Below are 17,030 nucleotides of genomic sequence, written 5' to 3' on the forward strand. Positions count from 1 at the left end.
GCCTCAAAACACAGTGAAAGGAGAGAGATGGCCCCCAAAAGCCATTCTCAGCCCTCCACATGTGGCGGCTCTAGCCCACACGCACATAAGCACATACGATAAATAGTTCATTTTAAAAATAATTCTCAGAACAAGGCCCTTTTCATCAGTAGGAGGCCAATGCCAAGAAGATTCCTATCTTTGCAGAGTTACAAGTTGCTGCAACTCCAGATATGAGATCTGGTCACATTGCTTTCTAGATACACCTAGCCTGCCATTTTTGATGAATAAATGTCTTAAGCTTTCTTTTTTAATTTCTAATACCATAAATATCATCTTATGATCCAAATAAGCAGAAGTCTTTGGTTTCCTCAATAATTGTAAAAAGCTTTGGGTTTGGTGAAGTCAGTTTGCTAAAGGTCTTCAGGGCGTGTGTCCTGCCTGGCATAAGCACCTTTGTCCCTGATGTCCCAGCTGGGTGAGATCAAATTTATTATTTTCTCTATGGAAGCACTTTTCTGCATTCCACTAAGATCCAGTGGTGTTTCCATAGGGAAGATGATCTGGTTGGTTCTAATGAGAGTCTGTGGTCCTTTTTCCTTCCTAAGGACTCATACTTCTTAGCTTGCCTCCACTGGTCTTGAGGCTTCAGGGTAACAGCCCCCAGCTCCCTAACTGGAAAAATGCTAAGCCTGTCCCTAGCAACCTGGCCTTCAGTTCCCAAGCCTCTGAGGCCCATAAACAACTCCTGCCCCAGACTTAGATCTAAAGAGCCCAGAGCCTGGACCCAGGGAGGGGAGGGGCCTCAAATGGAGCACCCACAACACAGCTGATGAAGTCCCAGGAGTATGGACCTCTGGGTGCGGCACAGGAGTAGCCATGGGTAGTACTCACATAGATGAGGTGGTCCCGGTAGCGAATGAGAAGGTTTCGAAGGATGCCTGCCTCGTTGAGATCCCCCAGGCGGATCATGTCCTCCACGCCGTGCACCGATGTGGGGTGCATTGGCTTGATGTGCGTGGCATTCTGAGGGGATATCCAGTGTTCCTGCAGGGGGCATAGCGCTTCATGTCAGCTGCTGCTCCTGAGCCCAGGCTGGGCAGAGGATGTGTCTGTTCTGACTGGCTTGAATCTGGGGATTTTACTGGTCTCTTCCCATCAAGACATCCCACAGACACATAAGGGGAGCAAGGCCAAGATGTTGCCCTCCACCAGTGGTTATCATTAAGGGCCTCAGGTCCCCCAGTCACTTTGAGAGGTAGAGATGGAAGCACAGTAACTCAAATGTGAAGGGCTCGGTTTCACATCCAGGCATCAGTAAACAAATACATAAAGCAATATGGTCAGGGAGTTGTTCAGAGCTGCTGTGGGGAGGTGCTGAGAACTAGCAGAGACCTGACTGAAGAGAAACTTTCTGTAAGAAGTGAAGAGGGAAGGCCAGGCCAGGGGCCAGGCTGTGTGAGTGTGGCTTGTGAGGGCTGGGCAGGGACCGTAGCAATGGGCATCTGGCCCCAGAGTGTTCGTCACAGACCTGGCTGGTAAACAATATGAAGCTGGAGAGGGGAGACTTTCTGGACCTGTGAGCTAGGTGGGAATTACAATAATCTCTCTCTCTCTCTCTCTCTCTCTCTCTCTCTCTCTCTCTCTCTCTCTCACACACACACACACACACACACACACACACACACACGCACGCACGCACGCACGCACGCACGCACGCACGCACGCACGCACGCGCGCGCGTGCTTCACTTTCTTGCAGTAATCTCTGCAGCCACCAGATGGCAGACGAGGGCATCTAGGAAGGTCTTGAATTCTTCCCTCTGGAGAATAGAGCCTCAATTTCCTGGGATCGCTGGGGTCAAGAGCCTTTTCATATCACCAGACTCTGACCTGTGGTCCCGGCTATGGCTCCAACCCACCCACACTCTCTTTCCCTCACCTTGAGCCAAAAATAAACATGGTTTCTGCCGATAGAGGGAACCTCTCTGCTCCAGCCTCCCAAATCCATAGGTCTGCTAATAGATGTAACACACCTGTCAAGACCCTGCAAACTTGTATCTCCTCTAGCTGTTCTTAGATGTCGCCAGCTCCAACGGGAGTCCCTAGGAGGAATCTGGCTTCAGTCCCAGGCTGTTCCTGACAGATCTGGTCACGTGACTTTGGCCATCCCACTCTCTAATGGCTGCTGCCATGACAGCCACACGCTGGTCCACACTTTTCCTCTCCTCTGGCTTCAGCTCAGCCCCTGCTTCTAGGGGTGAAGAGGTAGCTCACCCATCTGCTCAGAAGGGGCAGCCAGAGCCCTGCTCCTGCCTCCCTAGCATTCCATGGCACTCCAGCAGGAAAACTTAATCCACTCCAGGCCCTCACCCAGCCGTTCCCAATGCACCAGGGGCCCAGCAGTGACGTCAAGGACCTGTCTACACTTCGAGCACCATGTGGAACATTCCTCTCTCCCAAACGCTCTGATAAAAGCTGATCCATTTGGAAATTTTCCTTTGCCTGTCCCTGGCCCCTGCATGGAACCAGAGGACCGGGCCTCTGGGCAGCTCTTTACTGCCTTTTGCCCCACCCTCTGATCCATAATTCCTTCCAAAATAGGTCAGTTAACTCAACAGAGCTACTGTGGGCAGATACTGAGGACTGTTGCTCCAAGGAGGGAGCATTTAAGCTGAGACCTGAATGAAGAGAAAGTTTCTATAAGAAGTGAGGAAAGAAGGCCAGGCTGAGGGCCCAGCAAAAACAGTCCTTCCAGGAGGGTGTGGGTAAGGGGTTGGCAAGAGCAATTGCAATGGGAATCTGGCCCCACCAGGGTGTCTTTCACAGGCCTGGCTGGTGAATTCTATGGAGCTGGGGGAGGGGGAGACAGGACAGAGGCCAAGCAGTTTACACCACCTTCCTGGCTCCTCACACCTCCTTCCTGGGCCGCTAGGGCCTAGTCCACAAACAGCAAAGATAATAGTGCTTCTGTCCCGGAGAGGGGGAGGGGAAAGTTATCGCCTCTGGAGAATCCTGTCAGGTGTGCAGGTCATTGGGGCCTGGGATACACTCGGCCAGGTATGGGTTGGACACCCTGAGCCACCAGGTTCCAAAGACCACGAGTGTTCTCTTCACGACACATATCGGAGAAGTGGGACCTGGCTACACAGTGGCAGTCAGACTCAATGTTAAATGACAGGCCAGGTTAAGAAGTGCAGCCGAACAGCTCCACCTCCTATGTGGGAGGATGTCCTGCTGAGGGTAGCGGCTCTCTGGTCAAGGTCCACAGCCCACAGCAGAGGCCAAAGTGTAACAAGCCTAGTATGGGAGCATTGGTTCTGAAGGACAGAGTGACAGAGACAGCGAAAAAGACAGGAAGTGTCTGAAGACTGACAGAGACAAAAAGGGCAGAGACACAGAAGAAAGACAGAGAAAAGGAGGTAGGGAGAGAGGGCAAGACAGCAAGGTACATAGAAATGCCACAGACAGTTCTGAGGACCGGGTGGGTGTGTAGGTGGGGGACATCTGGGAAAGAGCTGTCTGGGAAAGAGGACAGGCGTTCTGTGGAGGGAGGTGGGGTTTCCTGGCAGGCACAGGAATGCATTGTGCAAAGGCAGGAAGACCAGAGCTTCCTTGGCCCTGCAGTGTTCTCCCGAGAGCCTTTCTGAACACTCTACTGAGCTCTGCCAAAGCAGATGTGACTGCCCAGGTCCCTCCTCTCAGGCCACCGTGTCAGTGAGAGGACAGAGGTGGAGGACGACGGCCTGGAGTGGAAATAGGAAAGAGGGTCCCAAGGCCTCAGCTTCCCTAATTGTGCACATCCTACGTTCCTAGCCAGTCTCGCCCCACCCCCAGCAGTCCCCACTCTTAGGGCTTTGGTGGAGGGGTGTGCAGGATGGGAGGGGACCTTCAGGATCCAGTGACACAGAGTTACAGGATACCATCTGACATGCAACCTGACCCAGGTGAAACTCTACCCCTCAGGTAGAGTCCCTGGTCCCCATCCTCAGAGCTGGGGAGCTTCACCAGCCTGTCTGTCGGCTGCCAGCCCACCCTGCACAACAGCGACTTCCCTGCATGGAGAAGTAGAGCCTCAGAAGGAAGGGAAGGGCATCTGGCCTCAAGCTTAGAGCCAAGCCTCTCTCCTACAACCTGAGTCCTGGAGCTGAGATGCTGGTGGCAGGAATACAGGCAGAAGTAGCCATCCTAAATTCTAATCCCAGCACCATTGGTTGTGAACTTTGTGAGTCACATGAACCTTATGGGGTCATGGTTATTGTCTACCCCGACTTTCACAGATGCCTTGAGAATCCAGACAGAAGTTAGGTCAAGAGTCCTGAGGGGTGGCCCTGCGGGGCCCTCGGAATTTCAGTGATTCCCTCCCCTAGGCCCACAGCTCCTGTGCCTGCCTTCCCTTGTCCCAACAGGACCTGTACTCTCTATTCCCTCTTGGCTTTCTCCAGACCTGAAGTCTAAGGCAGGAATCCAGGCTAGACTGTCCCCAGAGCCAGGCACAGCATTGGACACAATCCCAATTATGGCAAATAGAAGCTTCCTGGGTCTTTTATGTCTCTACTATCCTACACTCCTGTGCTCTGCAGTGCATCTGTGCCCCCCCCCCCGTGGACACCCACGTGAGTCCACACAGAGACACACATTTGCACACATGCATATACACATGCACACCCATACACATAACACCCACATGCAAAGGCACACACACATGCTGTGAACTTGTGCTTGAGTCCCCATGGCTGGCCTCCGGACCCTCGCACAGACTGCCTGCCTCCCTAGTGACACACCCCTTCCTTTGACTTTTGCCCCTTTTCCTCAAGGCTCATTACAATCTTACCAAGCTTGCACTTCTGGGTCCCTTTCCATGAGACTGATTCCCCGAGGGCTATGTGGATGATAAATTCCACGAGCCAATAGGGCTAAGCCCAGTATGCCTAGACAGACACCGACTGTACTGAGGTGCCCAGCACGCGCAGGCTCACATGGGAGTCTCATTAAAGGAAACAGAGGCTTGAAAGGAAGGAGCCTGACTCCAAAGCTCTACTGAGCCATGCCAACGAGCTTCCCCAATGTAGCATACACAGCCCTCATCCCTATGTCCCAGAATGACCTGAAGGTTTTGGAGATGTGCAAACCGAAAGCAAAAGGGAGTCTCTCTTGCAGAGTAGAGGAGGAAGGATTGTGTGCACGGCAGGGATGTGGTTGGTGTGTGTGTGTGTGTGTGTGTGTGTGTGTGTGTGTGTGTGTGCGCGCGCGCGCGCGCGCGCTGGTCACTTCCTACTCTAGACACCTGCCATTGTAGCCTTCCCAAGTAGGATTGGAGGAAAGATGGTTACTCACATTGTCTTCATCATCCACCACCTGGATCTGGCCCGAGTCGCAGAGCTTCACCACGGCCCCGATGGGCACATCAAACTCCTGGCCTGACTTCAGGTCCATCCATACATAGTCCCCCTGTAGGCAGGAGATCCTGAAGTTGAGCCCCTCTCTCCCACTACCACCAAGGCTTGGAATCCGAGCCAGAAGACAGGGGTGAGGGAACCCTTGATTTCTGGGAGGCTCATGGTGGCCAGCCTTAGGCTGGGGCTCATACCATGTCATCAGTGCCTCTTCTGTAAGTCAGGTCCCCTCACCTCCAGGTGAGTGAGCCGAGGCTCATGAAGAGGAGCAGCCAACAGCACGGAAGGGCAACCTCAGCCACGAGGCTGTGCAGCCCATGGTTTCTGGTCACACAGGCACCTGACAGACTAGAGACTAAGGCAGGCACACCAAATCACGTCCTTTCTATCCCAAAGGGAGACACAGGGCCCACTAGGGTGTGGCAAACATCGAAGGCTCCATCAAATCACCCTAGCAAAAGGGTTCCTGTAAGCCTACTGCTCTCTGCTGAGCCTGGGGTACAAGGCCACGCCAACTCCTTTTTGTGAGGAGAGCCCAGACCTCGAAGGTGGTGGGGGAGGGGCATTGTCACGTTCTCTGCAGCATCCAGTACAAAGCCTGACACTTAGCTTAGGGAGCCGAATTAAATCCAGAGCTGGACTCAGAACAATTCTATTCCATCCTGATTTATTCAACAAACATGTATTGGACACCTACTGAATACAAAGTCCTGCTTGATTTAGAAGGAGCAGAGACCATTATAGAATTTCCATTCTAATTGAAAAAGTTAAAACGGTGACAACCAAGCAAGCAAAGCTCTTCCCAGGTCCCTGTGGACCCTGGTGAGCAGAGCAGAAGGGAGGAACCCAAAGTGACAGAGAATGACAGGCAACGGCAAGAGAATGACACTCCAAGTTGGCAACCAATGAACTACGCAGTGGAGGAAACCTCTACGTTGAGATCTGAAGGGCAAAAGCAATCAGGCAAGGAAAGGGCAGCAGGGACGGTGTGAGCAAGGGCCCTGAGGCAGGAGGGGACATTAAGGAGGCAGCTATGGGGAGGACAGAGGGCATAGGGTCTGGGACACAAAAGTCCTTGGTGGTCTTGAAATAAAATATCTGCTAGTATTCTAATCTTAACACACACACACACACACACACACACACACACACACACACACATGTGTTCCTTTGGGAGGGGCTCCCAAGCTCTCCTGGAGTGTGGGAGAGCTTAGCATCCTAACAAGCATACACTTTCATATCAAGTAAGGTGGCACATGTACTAGCCTGGTACACTGGCTCATTACAGAGCCATGGGCATGGCGTGGTAGGAAGGGCTTGAGGCCTAGAGTCAGGAGCCAGGTCCTAAGCCTTGCTCACTGACCCCTGAACCTCAATTTCTTTGCCCTCCCTCCAATAAACCTCCCTCTCCCATCAGAGCTACAGTGGGTCCTGGCTTGCTCATGTCATGTGAATGGGAGTTAGGGCACGCCAGAGACAAGCTAGTCAGTCCCGGGTCCCGCTGGACTGCAGACAAGTCAGAAAAATGATCAGGCCCAGACGATGGGAGAGTTCATGTCTGCTGAGCATCCACTGGGAGTCTGGGACTCTCCTTTGCTTCCAACTTAACCCTCACACCGGCTTGACAGACATCGTCGGCACCTAGGTCACCTGTGCATATTCACACGGCCACATAGCCGTGACTTCTCCCTGGCCTCAGCTTTCTCAGCCCTGCTAGGGAGCGTTGATTTTGCACTCTGTGAGAGATCTCTAAAGGCTGCCCATCCTCTGCAGATGAAGCAGGAACAGATGGTACATCCCAGGAGGAACAAGCCAGGCTGCCCTGAGATGAGTCATGGCAGGAACAGGTACCAGGTCCACAGGCCCTGTGAACCACACAGTAGAATATGAAGCCACCCACACCCAGAAAACGGCACAATTTTCACTTTCTTTTTTGAGACACTGTCTCGTGTAGCCCGGGCTGGCCACAGACTTGGGCAAGGATGACCTCCCTTCCATTAGAGAGCTGAGATTACACGCATGCTGTGCAATATCTGGTTTACAAAGTTGAGATTAAACCCAGAGCTTTATACATTCTAGACAAGCTCTTACCTGACCCCACAAACTACACCCCCAGTCCCTGGGGTTTCACTTTGACAACTCCCCTCTGGCAGCTGTGTGGGTAACGGAGTCCTCTGATGATCTCACAGCCTAGCGCCACACTGTCTTAGGCAGGGCTGGGCCCGGCCTCTCACCCAGGCCCAGCCTGGCTCAGGAAAGACCTCAGTGAGAGAGAAGGCGGGGGAGTGTGGGTGGATGTGATCATGTGTGTGGTGTGAGTGTAAGCGTGGGCATGTGACTGTGTGCAAGGGACCACGGGAACAAGGGGGTCTGGATAGAGAGAGTGAGCTCAGGGCAGAAGCTTTCAATAGTGGTATGGTTCAGAGGTAGAAAACTTGCCCAGGGCACAAGGCTATAGATAGGCTCTGTCTCCAATGCCACAAAGGAGAAAGATGGGCAGGAAGAAAGGGAGCAAGGGAAGGAGGAAGGAAGGGAAGGAGGGAGGGAGGGAAGGAGGGAGGGAAGGAGGGAGGGAGGGAGGGAAAGGAGAAATAAAAATGATTTCTGCCTGTTGACCCAGGTGCCAGACGACTGCTCTGTGGAAGTCCCAGAACCTTCCAGAACTTTAGAAGGTCCTCTGAAATAAACTGTTTCATTAGCCTGCACGATATACCCTCATGTGGAGAGTCCCCTGTTTCTCAGAGGTTAAAACATCCCTGCTGTCACCCAGCCAGAGCTGGAGAAACCCCAAGCCCAGGGCTCTTTCCCCACATTCCAGAGGTTTATCCCTGTGCAGGACAGGCTGGGGCTCTAGGCTGAATGACTGACTAAAGACAAACGGGAAACCTAGACTGAGAACAGCTGAGAGCCAGGTCACCGATGCCTTCTGGCCTGGCACAGGGCCTGGCACACACGGATGATTTATCCCACGGAAAGAACATAGGATAACCAAATTAAGATACCTTGTGGGAGCCAGGAAGAGAGACTCAGAGAGGGAAACTGGGGTGCTCATAACACACAGCAACCAGCAATGACTAGACACTTCCAGCTTCAGGCTGTCCCCAGGAGGTGGATGATGCTCTGGGTAGAAAAGGCCCTTGTATCCCAAGGCAGGTAGGACACAAAAATACCTAATTTATAGGTGAGGAAACTAAGACCCAAGAAGAAAAGGGAACTTGGTACATTTTGTCATCAGAATGCTCAATGGCAAGGCTGTCAGATGCTAAGGAAGAAGGAAGCCACTTTCTGTGGCCAGACTCAGCCACCATATTAACCAAAAAACATGCCGTGAAAGGATCCCATTTGAGACATGGCAAAGGCTTTGGTGGGGGGCTGTGTAACTTGGGCCAACTCACAGCTTTTCCATTGTCAAATGAATCCAAGATCAGCGTCTTCCAGGCCCAGGTCCCCATCTGCTATGCAGACCCAGCCACAGACACTTTCTTATTATTCTCAAGCGTACTCCCAATCCCCAGTTGCTAGCTAGCATTCAGCCGCAGTGAACAGGGGAGTCAAGAGATATGGGCTCCAGTTTCGGTTATGACACTGGTGCCGTGTGATTTGTAACAGTCAACCTTTTCAGACCTCACTTTTCAGCAGTCTTGGAAGGGAAGGAGGCAGTGTAGCCGAACACCAGAGATTCAGAAAAATGCCATCTTTGTCTGCTGTCTGCCCTAACTCTAAGCTTGGGGTCAGTATCACATCAGTACCAATCTACAGTCCTCAGCCCCCTCCTGCCTCTCCTCTCCTCTGGGACAGGTCTTAGGTCTCTGGGGAAGACAGGAGTGTCAATTAGAACATGGCCCTTCATTCATCTTTCCACCCACTGGCGCCATTTCATAGGCGGGAGGTGACTGATGTACTGCCATAGGCATCTAGAAGTGGGAAAGGTGGCAAATTACTAGCCTTTGTTGAGAGGGGGGACTCTAGGATGCCCCACTATGTGCCTCAGGGTACTCCCCTGTAAAAGCTGGGAATTCTATTCTTAACTTGGTTCAGCTAGTCTGCCCCTCCCCCATGGCATCCCTGGGTTTCTACATGGCAAAACCTCCAGATCCTGGGAGGTGTGCCTTCGGCCAAGTTCACACCAAAGTCCCATGCAGCATCCTAGGGCTGCAGTCTCCCGTGCGCTTCTAGCCCCTGCATCCCATTTGGCTTCTGACTTCCTGGGCAATTGAGGCTCAAGCAAGTGAGCCTTCCCCTCCCGGCCCGGGGCTCACCGGCAGGACCGCGAAGGTCTTGAGCGTTTGGTTCAAGTTTCGCACCAGAGCCCACTTGCCAGGCGGCGGGGCGGGTGCCTCGCCTGGGTCAGCAGGGCTTCCGGGGGACTCCATGGTGCGCTGGGTCTGGTGGCCTCACGACACGAAGCGGGCTCCTAATTCACCTAATCCCGCACGCCACCCGCTTGGGAACCCTAAACCCGGCCATCTGCCAGGGGCCCATGGCAACGGCGGCTTAGGTGACGCCCGTGGGCCTGGAGAGGAAGGGGCATTGCCTGCTACGACCCCTCCCACTGAGGGACCTTGACACCCCCAGATTCCCAGGGTACATCTCTGGAACCGCAGCCAGGAAAGAGCTCCAGAAACCTCATCTTGGCCGCAGTGTTGGAGAAAATCGGTCTGTTTTCTGCAGGAGGAAAAGCCCAACTACTGTAGGGGAGGGAGCACGTAAACTTAGAAAAGTTTTAGGGCTACAGAGCAGGGTGGTTCCCAGCAACTAGCTGGGGAGTGGAAGCTGGTAAATAAAGTAAAATAAAAATAAAATCTGGGGGCCTCTTTCCAGCCACCAGATCCATTGTCTGCCCTCCCCCACTATCTTTTGCAGATCTTTGTGCTGTTCCAGACAGAGGGATAGCACAGAGGGCTGATAAAAGCTGGTTACGTAAATAAATAAATAAATAAATAAATAAATAAATAAATAAATCTCCCAGGAGGCATCTCCAGGGGAACTGAACCTTGAAGAGCTTGTCTGATCCTCCTCCCCAAAACCCTGGGGTCAACTATGGGTGGTCTTGTATCTCCGAGGTTCCCCGGATTCCCCCAGGACCTCCAGCCACTAAGATGACTCGGGCTTACCTTGTAGGACCTTGGCAGCATTCCTGTGTCCCGGTATCTAAACAAGATGAGGTACCAGGCTCCAGTCGATGCAGAGCCCTGAGCCAGATGCCACTGTCGATCCATGATGCCCTCCAACCTCCTGCCCCACCTCAGCTTGTCTGTTTGTCTGCCCTCCTCTCTCTCAACCTCATTTCTCCTTTTTCTTCTCTTATCCATCTCACACAACCCTTCTGGTCTGGAACCCTAGAAACTCAAGTGCTCCCTTAGAAAACACCATCGGGGAGCAGAGCCTGGGGAGAATGGAGACCCTCAGAAGGCACAGGCAGCTCAGGGCTGTCAGGCCAGGCCAGCACCTCCTTCTACCCACACAACCCAGGCTGAGCCTCAGGGACACAGGACCTCACCATCCTACTGCTGCCCCTTCCTGCTGCCACCAACCCTTTCCACACTCAGGGACCCACCTTGCTCTCATGAGAGTGCCTCCTCGTGCCTGCCTGCCCATGAAACCCCTAAAATGAAGGGGAGGAGCCCACGTGGACTCTGGGCATTTTCTAACTGTCCATACAGAACCAAGGGTGGAGCAGAGCACAGAGGGTCCTATTAACACACCATGTCCTCGAGTTCTCATCCTCGTGGGATGAGACACAGATAAGGGAGAGCCACCAGATAAGGGTCAGTGCAGCCTTCGTATCAGCTCCGTGGACTCTGGAGCCAGACAGTTTAGATTCAATCCCACTTGGCCACAAGCGGTGTTCTTTGGGCAAATTCCTTTACCTGGGGTAATCCATGTCCTCCTCTGCATGTGGAGGGACGGTAACCGGGAAGAGGGGTTTGTGGAACCATGGGTGCTGTGAACAAATCCTGTGTGCTTGGTGGCTGCTGACAAGTGAGAGACTCTGAGAAGGAAAAGGTGTTCTAGATGGAGGGATAGCACAAAGATATGCAAAGGACAGGGAGAGGGCAGACAATGGATCTGGTGGCTGGAGAGAGGTCCCCTGGAGAGGTCCAGCAGGGTACTGGAAGGTTGTCTCTGCAGGTGACACTAGTAAAATAGGTTCTCTTGTGAGATAGAGAGAGAAGCTGAGAGGGGCCACTCCTTTTACACTAAGAATCTCCACTATGCACAAAGCTGACTCCTCTTCTGAAACCAAGGAGGGCTGAAGGCAGAAAGAGGGTGTTCTTCAAATGTTAAAAACAAAAAACAAAACAAAACAAACAAACAAACAAACAAAAAAAAACCCAGGTGTGATGACGCAAGCCTATAATACCACAGATGCAGAGGTAAGAGCACTGGGAGTTTGAACCCAGCCTATGCTACACAGTGAGCTCAAGGATGGCTTGAGCAACATAGCAAGAGTCTGTATAAAAAAAATTAAATTAAATAAAATTTAAAAGCCAGACAGTGGTGGCACACACCTTTAATCACGTGGAAGGCAGAGGCAGGTGGATCTCTGTAAGTTCAAGGTTAGCCTGGTCTACAGAGCAGTATTGTACTTTGGTGTGTAATTCTCCCTTCCTTTCCTGTGATTGGAAATGCAAAAAGTAGTTATAACTCTGTATTAATATGTTTGATGCGCAGTATGTAAAGCTGTAAGCTGTGAAGATGGAAAACGCTGTGGATCTTTAGAGGTTCACGTCTCTTATACACCATTGAAGTTATTTTGGTTTTTATATTGTATATTTAAGATCTTAGTTGTAAGCCTAAGAGAAGCCATAAAGGGAAAAAAAACCTTTAAAAGTGTTTTTAAACAATATTTTAAAGAATTTTTTAAAATTTATGTGTATGTGTTTGTGTGTCTGTGTAAACGTACAGCAGATGTGTGAGTGCACAGGTTGGAGTCCCTGGAGCTAGCTCCTAGCTGCTGTGAGCCAGCAACCTGACATTGTGCTAGGACCTGAATTTCAGACCTCTGCAGGAGCAGTAAGGAGAAGGAGGGGAGGGAGAGGGAGAGGGAGAGGGAGAAGGAGAGGGAGAGGGAGAGGGAGAGGGAGAGGGAGAGGGAGAGGGAGAGGGAGAGGGAGAGGGAGAGGGAGAGGGAGAGGGAGAGGGAGAGGGAGAGGGAGAGGGAGAGGGAGAGGGAGAGGGAGAGGGAGAGGGAGAGGGAGAGGGAGAGGGAGAGGGAGAGGGAGAGGGAGAGGGAGAAGAAGAAGAAGAAGAAACTCATAAAAAGGAGGATTTGAAAAAGGAATCAAAATAGTAAATTGGAAAAAATAAATTAAGCACAAAAGATGTCAATAATGAGAGGATTAGAGATGTTACAAAATGTCTAGAGAACAAATAGCTCAGCAGCAAAGGCCTTAGCAGGGGCCTGGGGATGGAGCTCAATCAGCGGAGTGCTTGCCCAGCACAAAACCCCAGTGCTACATAAAACCAGTCAAGGTGCATTCTTTAACCACAGTGCTGGGGAGGTGGGACAGAGGATTAGAAGTTCAGCGTCATTCCTGACTGCATGGCAAGTCGGAGGCTAGCCTTGGGTAAATGAGACTGGTCTCAGCAAGTCAAGTCCTCACCAGTAGTTAAGTAGGCACCACTTGAAAGGAAGAACTCGACAGAATGGATAAGAACACAGGATTCTACCAAGGACTTCCTGCCTGCACGAGACTCACTTTAGATCCAAGGTCTTTGTGCAGATAGCGTTCCAGGCAAACAGTAACCAAGAGAGAGCCGGGTGTTCACATCGGTATCAGGCCTAACAGATTCAAAGTCATGACTTGTAACAAGAGACAAAGAAGGCATTATATTCTATTAAGTCACAATCCAACCAGCATGTGGCCCAGAGCTATCTTCAAACCTTCTGCCTGCAGATCTGGGTCAAATTCACGTGGTTCCCACCCTGGCCTACCACAGAACACAGAGGAAAGTCATGTCAGACTGAAGTGAAAAAGCCTCTTCAAGGTCCTCAAAGAAGCTACGTGTGTACCACAGAGGCCAGGAGTCTCCTTTCCAATGTCACCTGGCCTGGCCACTCTGGGGACATCTTCCTGGGACTTAGGTTAGGAGGGACTTTTGTTATAGTCTCACAGCTTCCCTGATTCTGATACCCAGGCTTCCTCTCATCCTCCTGTCCCCCTGGGATCTAGCTGTCACATTTTGGCTTCCAGATGACACTCAGTTGGTCTGGAAACTTCTCCAGAGAGGCAGGGAACAGTCTTCATCTTCAGGGTTCTGCTTGGCATGAAACTAGGCCTCAGTGGGGGCTCTGTGGGGCAGGTGAATGAGGCTGGGTGAGGGGGCCCCAGATACCCTAAGACTCCCTAGGGATTCTGTCTAACTCATAAGGCCATGAAGACAAAGGGTGTGCCCAGACTGGCAGCAGGCTTCTCCACAAAAAGTCTCTACCCTGCAACGCCACCCAGGGACAGTCTGGCTTCTCCTCCCCGCACCCCCCGCCCCGGTCCCTGTGCCCCTCCCCAGGCCTCCTTTCCTTGACAACTGTCTCTCCATCAGCTCCTTGTTCCTGTCATGTCCGGGCCTGCCCAGATTATGTTTCAGTGAGTCTGCTGGAACCTCAGTTTCTTCCCGTGTGGGAAATAGACTGAGTTCCCACCCCATAGCTTCACCGAATCACTTAGGATGACAACCACAGATGCCATGCCTGGCCAGTTGGAACCCTTCACAAAGCAAAAGGTTTTCTGGGAGTAGCGGAGTTTGAGGAATTAGCCCACTGTCGTGCACGTGTCCTATGTGCCTGGCACCCTGTCGTGGCTCAGGAAGGCTGGATTTGAAGGGAGGAATGAAGATGAGTGAGTTGAATCTGTGGTTCAGGAAGGCTGAGGTACAGAAGGAAGGAGAGAAACTGAATGAATGACCTGCAATACATATTCCCACGGGAGGGCAACCTGCACATGGAAAAAGCACCATCGGATCCTCTGAGGTCTCCTGGGATTTCCTCATCTTAAATAAAGTAAGAGAAAAAAAGCACGGGAACACGGCACAGCACCGTTATCAGAAGGTATGTGGCAGCTGACCTCTGTGGACTTCTATGCTAAGCCGAGGCTGGACAGTTCTATTAGCAGGACATGATACTCTCAACCCTCCTACCATCAGCCCTTTGCAAAGTGATGGCAGCAATTAGCCTACAGCTTCATAGATGGAAAGCCAAGGCCAGGAGTCCAGCTTAGCTCTTGCATCTAAATGGTGCTCTTAGCTGGGCAACCCTCGGTACCCAACCCCAAGTCACAGGGGCCTGGTTCCCAGCAGGGAAGCTGAGGAGCAAGAGGAGGCTACCCTTGTTTCTAGTACTCTATTCGGGTCCAGGAATTCAGAGGAGACATGATCTCCAGGGTCACTGGAGCAAAGAGTCTCCCCAAAAATAGGCTGAGGCCTGGGAGGATGTAGGCAGCAGGAGGGGGAAGCAAAGGTCAGGGGAGGGAGCAGAGGGTGAGACCGGCAGGAGTGAGCGGCAGGCAGAAAAGGCAACAGAGTCTGGCAGTTCAGGGATTACAGCACAGGTCAGAAGGGACCTGGATGGGCAGCTCAAGGTCCCCCCCAGCATCATCCAAATCCAGAGCCTGCTGAGCCGGTCAGCACCTATGGCCGGGGCACCGTGGAGGATGAGAGATGTAATAGAAAGGTATGTCCCACTTGAAAATGGGTAGAGCCACCATTCACTTAAAGATCCACTACCAAAACAGTCCCTGCAAGACGAAGCTTGCCACCATTCACAGATAGTCAGAAGCAAACAGTCCAGGGGAAAAGAAGTCCAGTCAGGTAGAGGCTCTGGGGAACACCCCTGAGGCCTGTGGGGACCCTGGATCCTCCTTCTGGGGGGTGTCTGTGTGAATCACCACCCATCAGCCCCTTTTAGCCTGGCTTTGGCTTTCTCTGATGGGCCATCAAGCAAGCTTTCAGTCCCTGAATTTTTTCCTGATCTAGAGCTATAGCCTGCCTTTAACACATGGGCCCTGTGCAGCCTTGGGGTTTCCAGCCAGGCTGCTCCGTTGGCCTCTCATAGCCTGAGACAACAGGAAACTCGTGGCTGAGCCCCAGTAGCACCCGGCTTCTCAGCCCAAAGGCTCTGTGCCCGGCCCATCTGGCGCACTGCCTACATTCCTGGCTCCCACATTGGAGACCAAGAAGTTCATGAGTCTCAGGCTGATCACGGGGAAGGGCTGAGGGTCAGAGACCAGAATGGCTCTGGGGAGTAGGGGGCCTGGAAGGCTCAGCTGATGGGCAGCACCTGTGCCTCTTCCCTGGGGAGCTCCAGCTTGGGCCCTGTCACCCTGACTCACTTCTGCCCAGGTCCCCCCTAAGCAAACTTGCTAACTGCTTCCCCAAAGACCTTCTACACTGGGGCCGTTGCATGTGCTTCCTCTGTCTGGAATGTCTGGGACTGGGGGATGAATCATCACTCCTGCCCAGAGACACGTGTCAGCAACCAAAGAAGCCGTGGTGGCAGAGGTGGGAATTCTCACGGCTGGGTTCTGAAGACTAAGTAGGAGTTTGCCAAGAGGAAGAACTGGAATCCGTTTCCAATGGCTAAGCACATAGAGAGGAGGACATGCAGGGTGGGATGTGAGGTACCCAGCATGGCCCTCTGCAGCTCTGAGAGAGAGGAGACGCACTCACCTTCTGCAGAATAACCATGCTTCTACGTCAGCACACCTGCCGGAGTGACCAGACACAGCTCTGTGGGAAGAGACCATGGCACGCCCTGAGCCCAGGCAGCTTGGATCTGCAGGGCCACCTAGACTCCTCCCCAACCCCACCCCTACCCCTCCTCCCTCACGGAAATCTTTCTTGGTTTCCATCCTTCTGATTAAAGCTCAGTCTATGTGACCAGAGCCTCAGTTACCGTCACCACCTCCACTGCCCAAAGCTGCCCTCGTCATCCCAAAGGGCTTTGAAAGGAGTGTAGTCAGCCCTGTACCAGACATCAGCGTGAGGGGTGGGCTGTGCTGGGACAGGGACTAATGTCCTGAGGCTGCCCAAAGTTCAGAGAAGGACTATCTCTTACCCAAGGTCACACAGCAGGGCAGGGAAGACTTGGCACTAAGTAAGATTTGGACTCTGCTCCTGGTTCAGGACTGCTTTAGGAGTTTTAGGACACATGGCAGAATGATCTAACACCTGTTCGTGGCCCTCATCTCTTACCTCATCCAGCACAGAGCTGGACCCAGGAATAGGCTCGAGATGGATTTGCTGCCTCGAGTGTGGTCACCAGAAGCAGCCCCAGCCCATAGGTCTTGGTGTGAGGCCCCTCCATCCCTGCCTGGCCTGCCCCTCGAGTGAGCATTAAGTTTTCACAAGGGTCCATTCAGAGGCACTGGGACATCTGATCCTCTGCCCACGACACTGCCTGACACCTGAGCCCTGACCCCACGCCCTGGGTCTCTATGGGCATATGGTCCTTCGGGAGACCTACACCACGCTGGGGTCCTGGCAGGGGGATAATCCCAAAGGCAGCAGCAGTAGTTATGAGAGCTGGCGTCTGAAGAGGCTGCCTGGCCCCTGCCTCACTCATGCTGGTACAAGGCTGCAGGACAGACTGGGACTGTAGACTTGGAGGGTAGAGCTGAAGACCCATGGAAAAGCTCAGGTCTCTTCTACCCCATGCATG

At 52.5% G+C, this 17,030-nt stretch overlaps 1 protein-coding gene across 11 annotated transcripts in view; it reads right to left on the reverse strand.

Annotated features, from left to right (window-relative positions):
* Myo7a (myosin VIIA) overlaps positions 1-17,030 on the reverse strand; it is a 68,469-nt gene that overhangs the window by 50,623 nt on the left and 816 nt on the right. For 3 of the 11 annotated variants that reach the window (XM_006507427.4, NM_001256081.1, NM_008663.2), the window contains exons 2-4: positions 16,040-16,099; positions 5,316-5,429; positions 874-1,026 (exon numbers count right to left, since the gene is read on the reverse strand). In XM_006507427.4, coding sequence (XP_006507490.1) covers positions 874-1,026; positions 5,316-5,429; positions 16,040-16,057 — 285 coding nt within the window. In that variant the 5' untranslated portion in view covers positions 16,058-16,099. Of the gene's footprint in view, positions 1-873; positions 1,027-1,510; positions 1,699-5,315; positions 5,430-7,465; positions 7,573-10,488; positions 10,612-16,039; positions 16,100-17,030 lie in introns of those variants that run through there. The other 8 variants (XM_011241691.2, XM_011241689.2, XM_011241690.2 and 5 more) reach the window with 5 other exon arrangements.

Source organism: Mus musculus, chromosome 7 (assembly GCF_000001635.26).
Source record: "Mus musculus strain C57BL/6J chromosome 7, GRCm38.p6 C57BL/6J".
Lineage (NCBI taxonomy): Eukaryota > Metazoa > Chordata > Mammalia > Rodentia > Muridae > Mus > Mus musculus.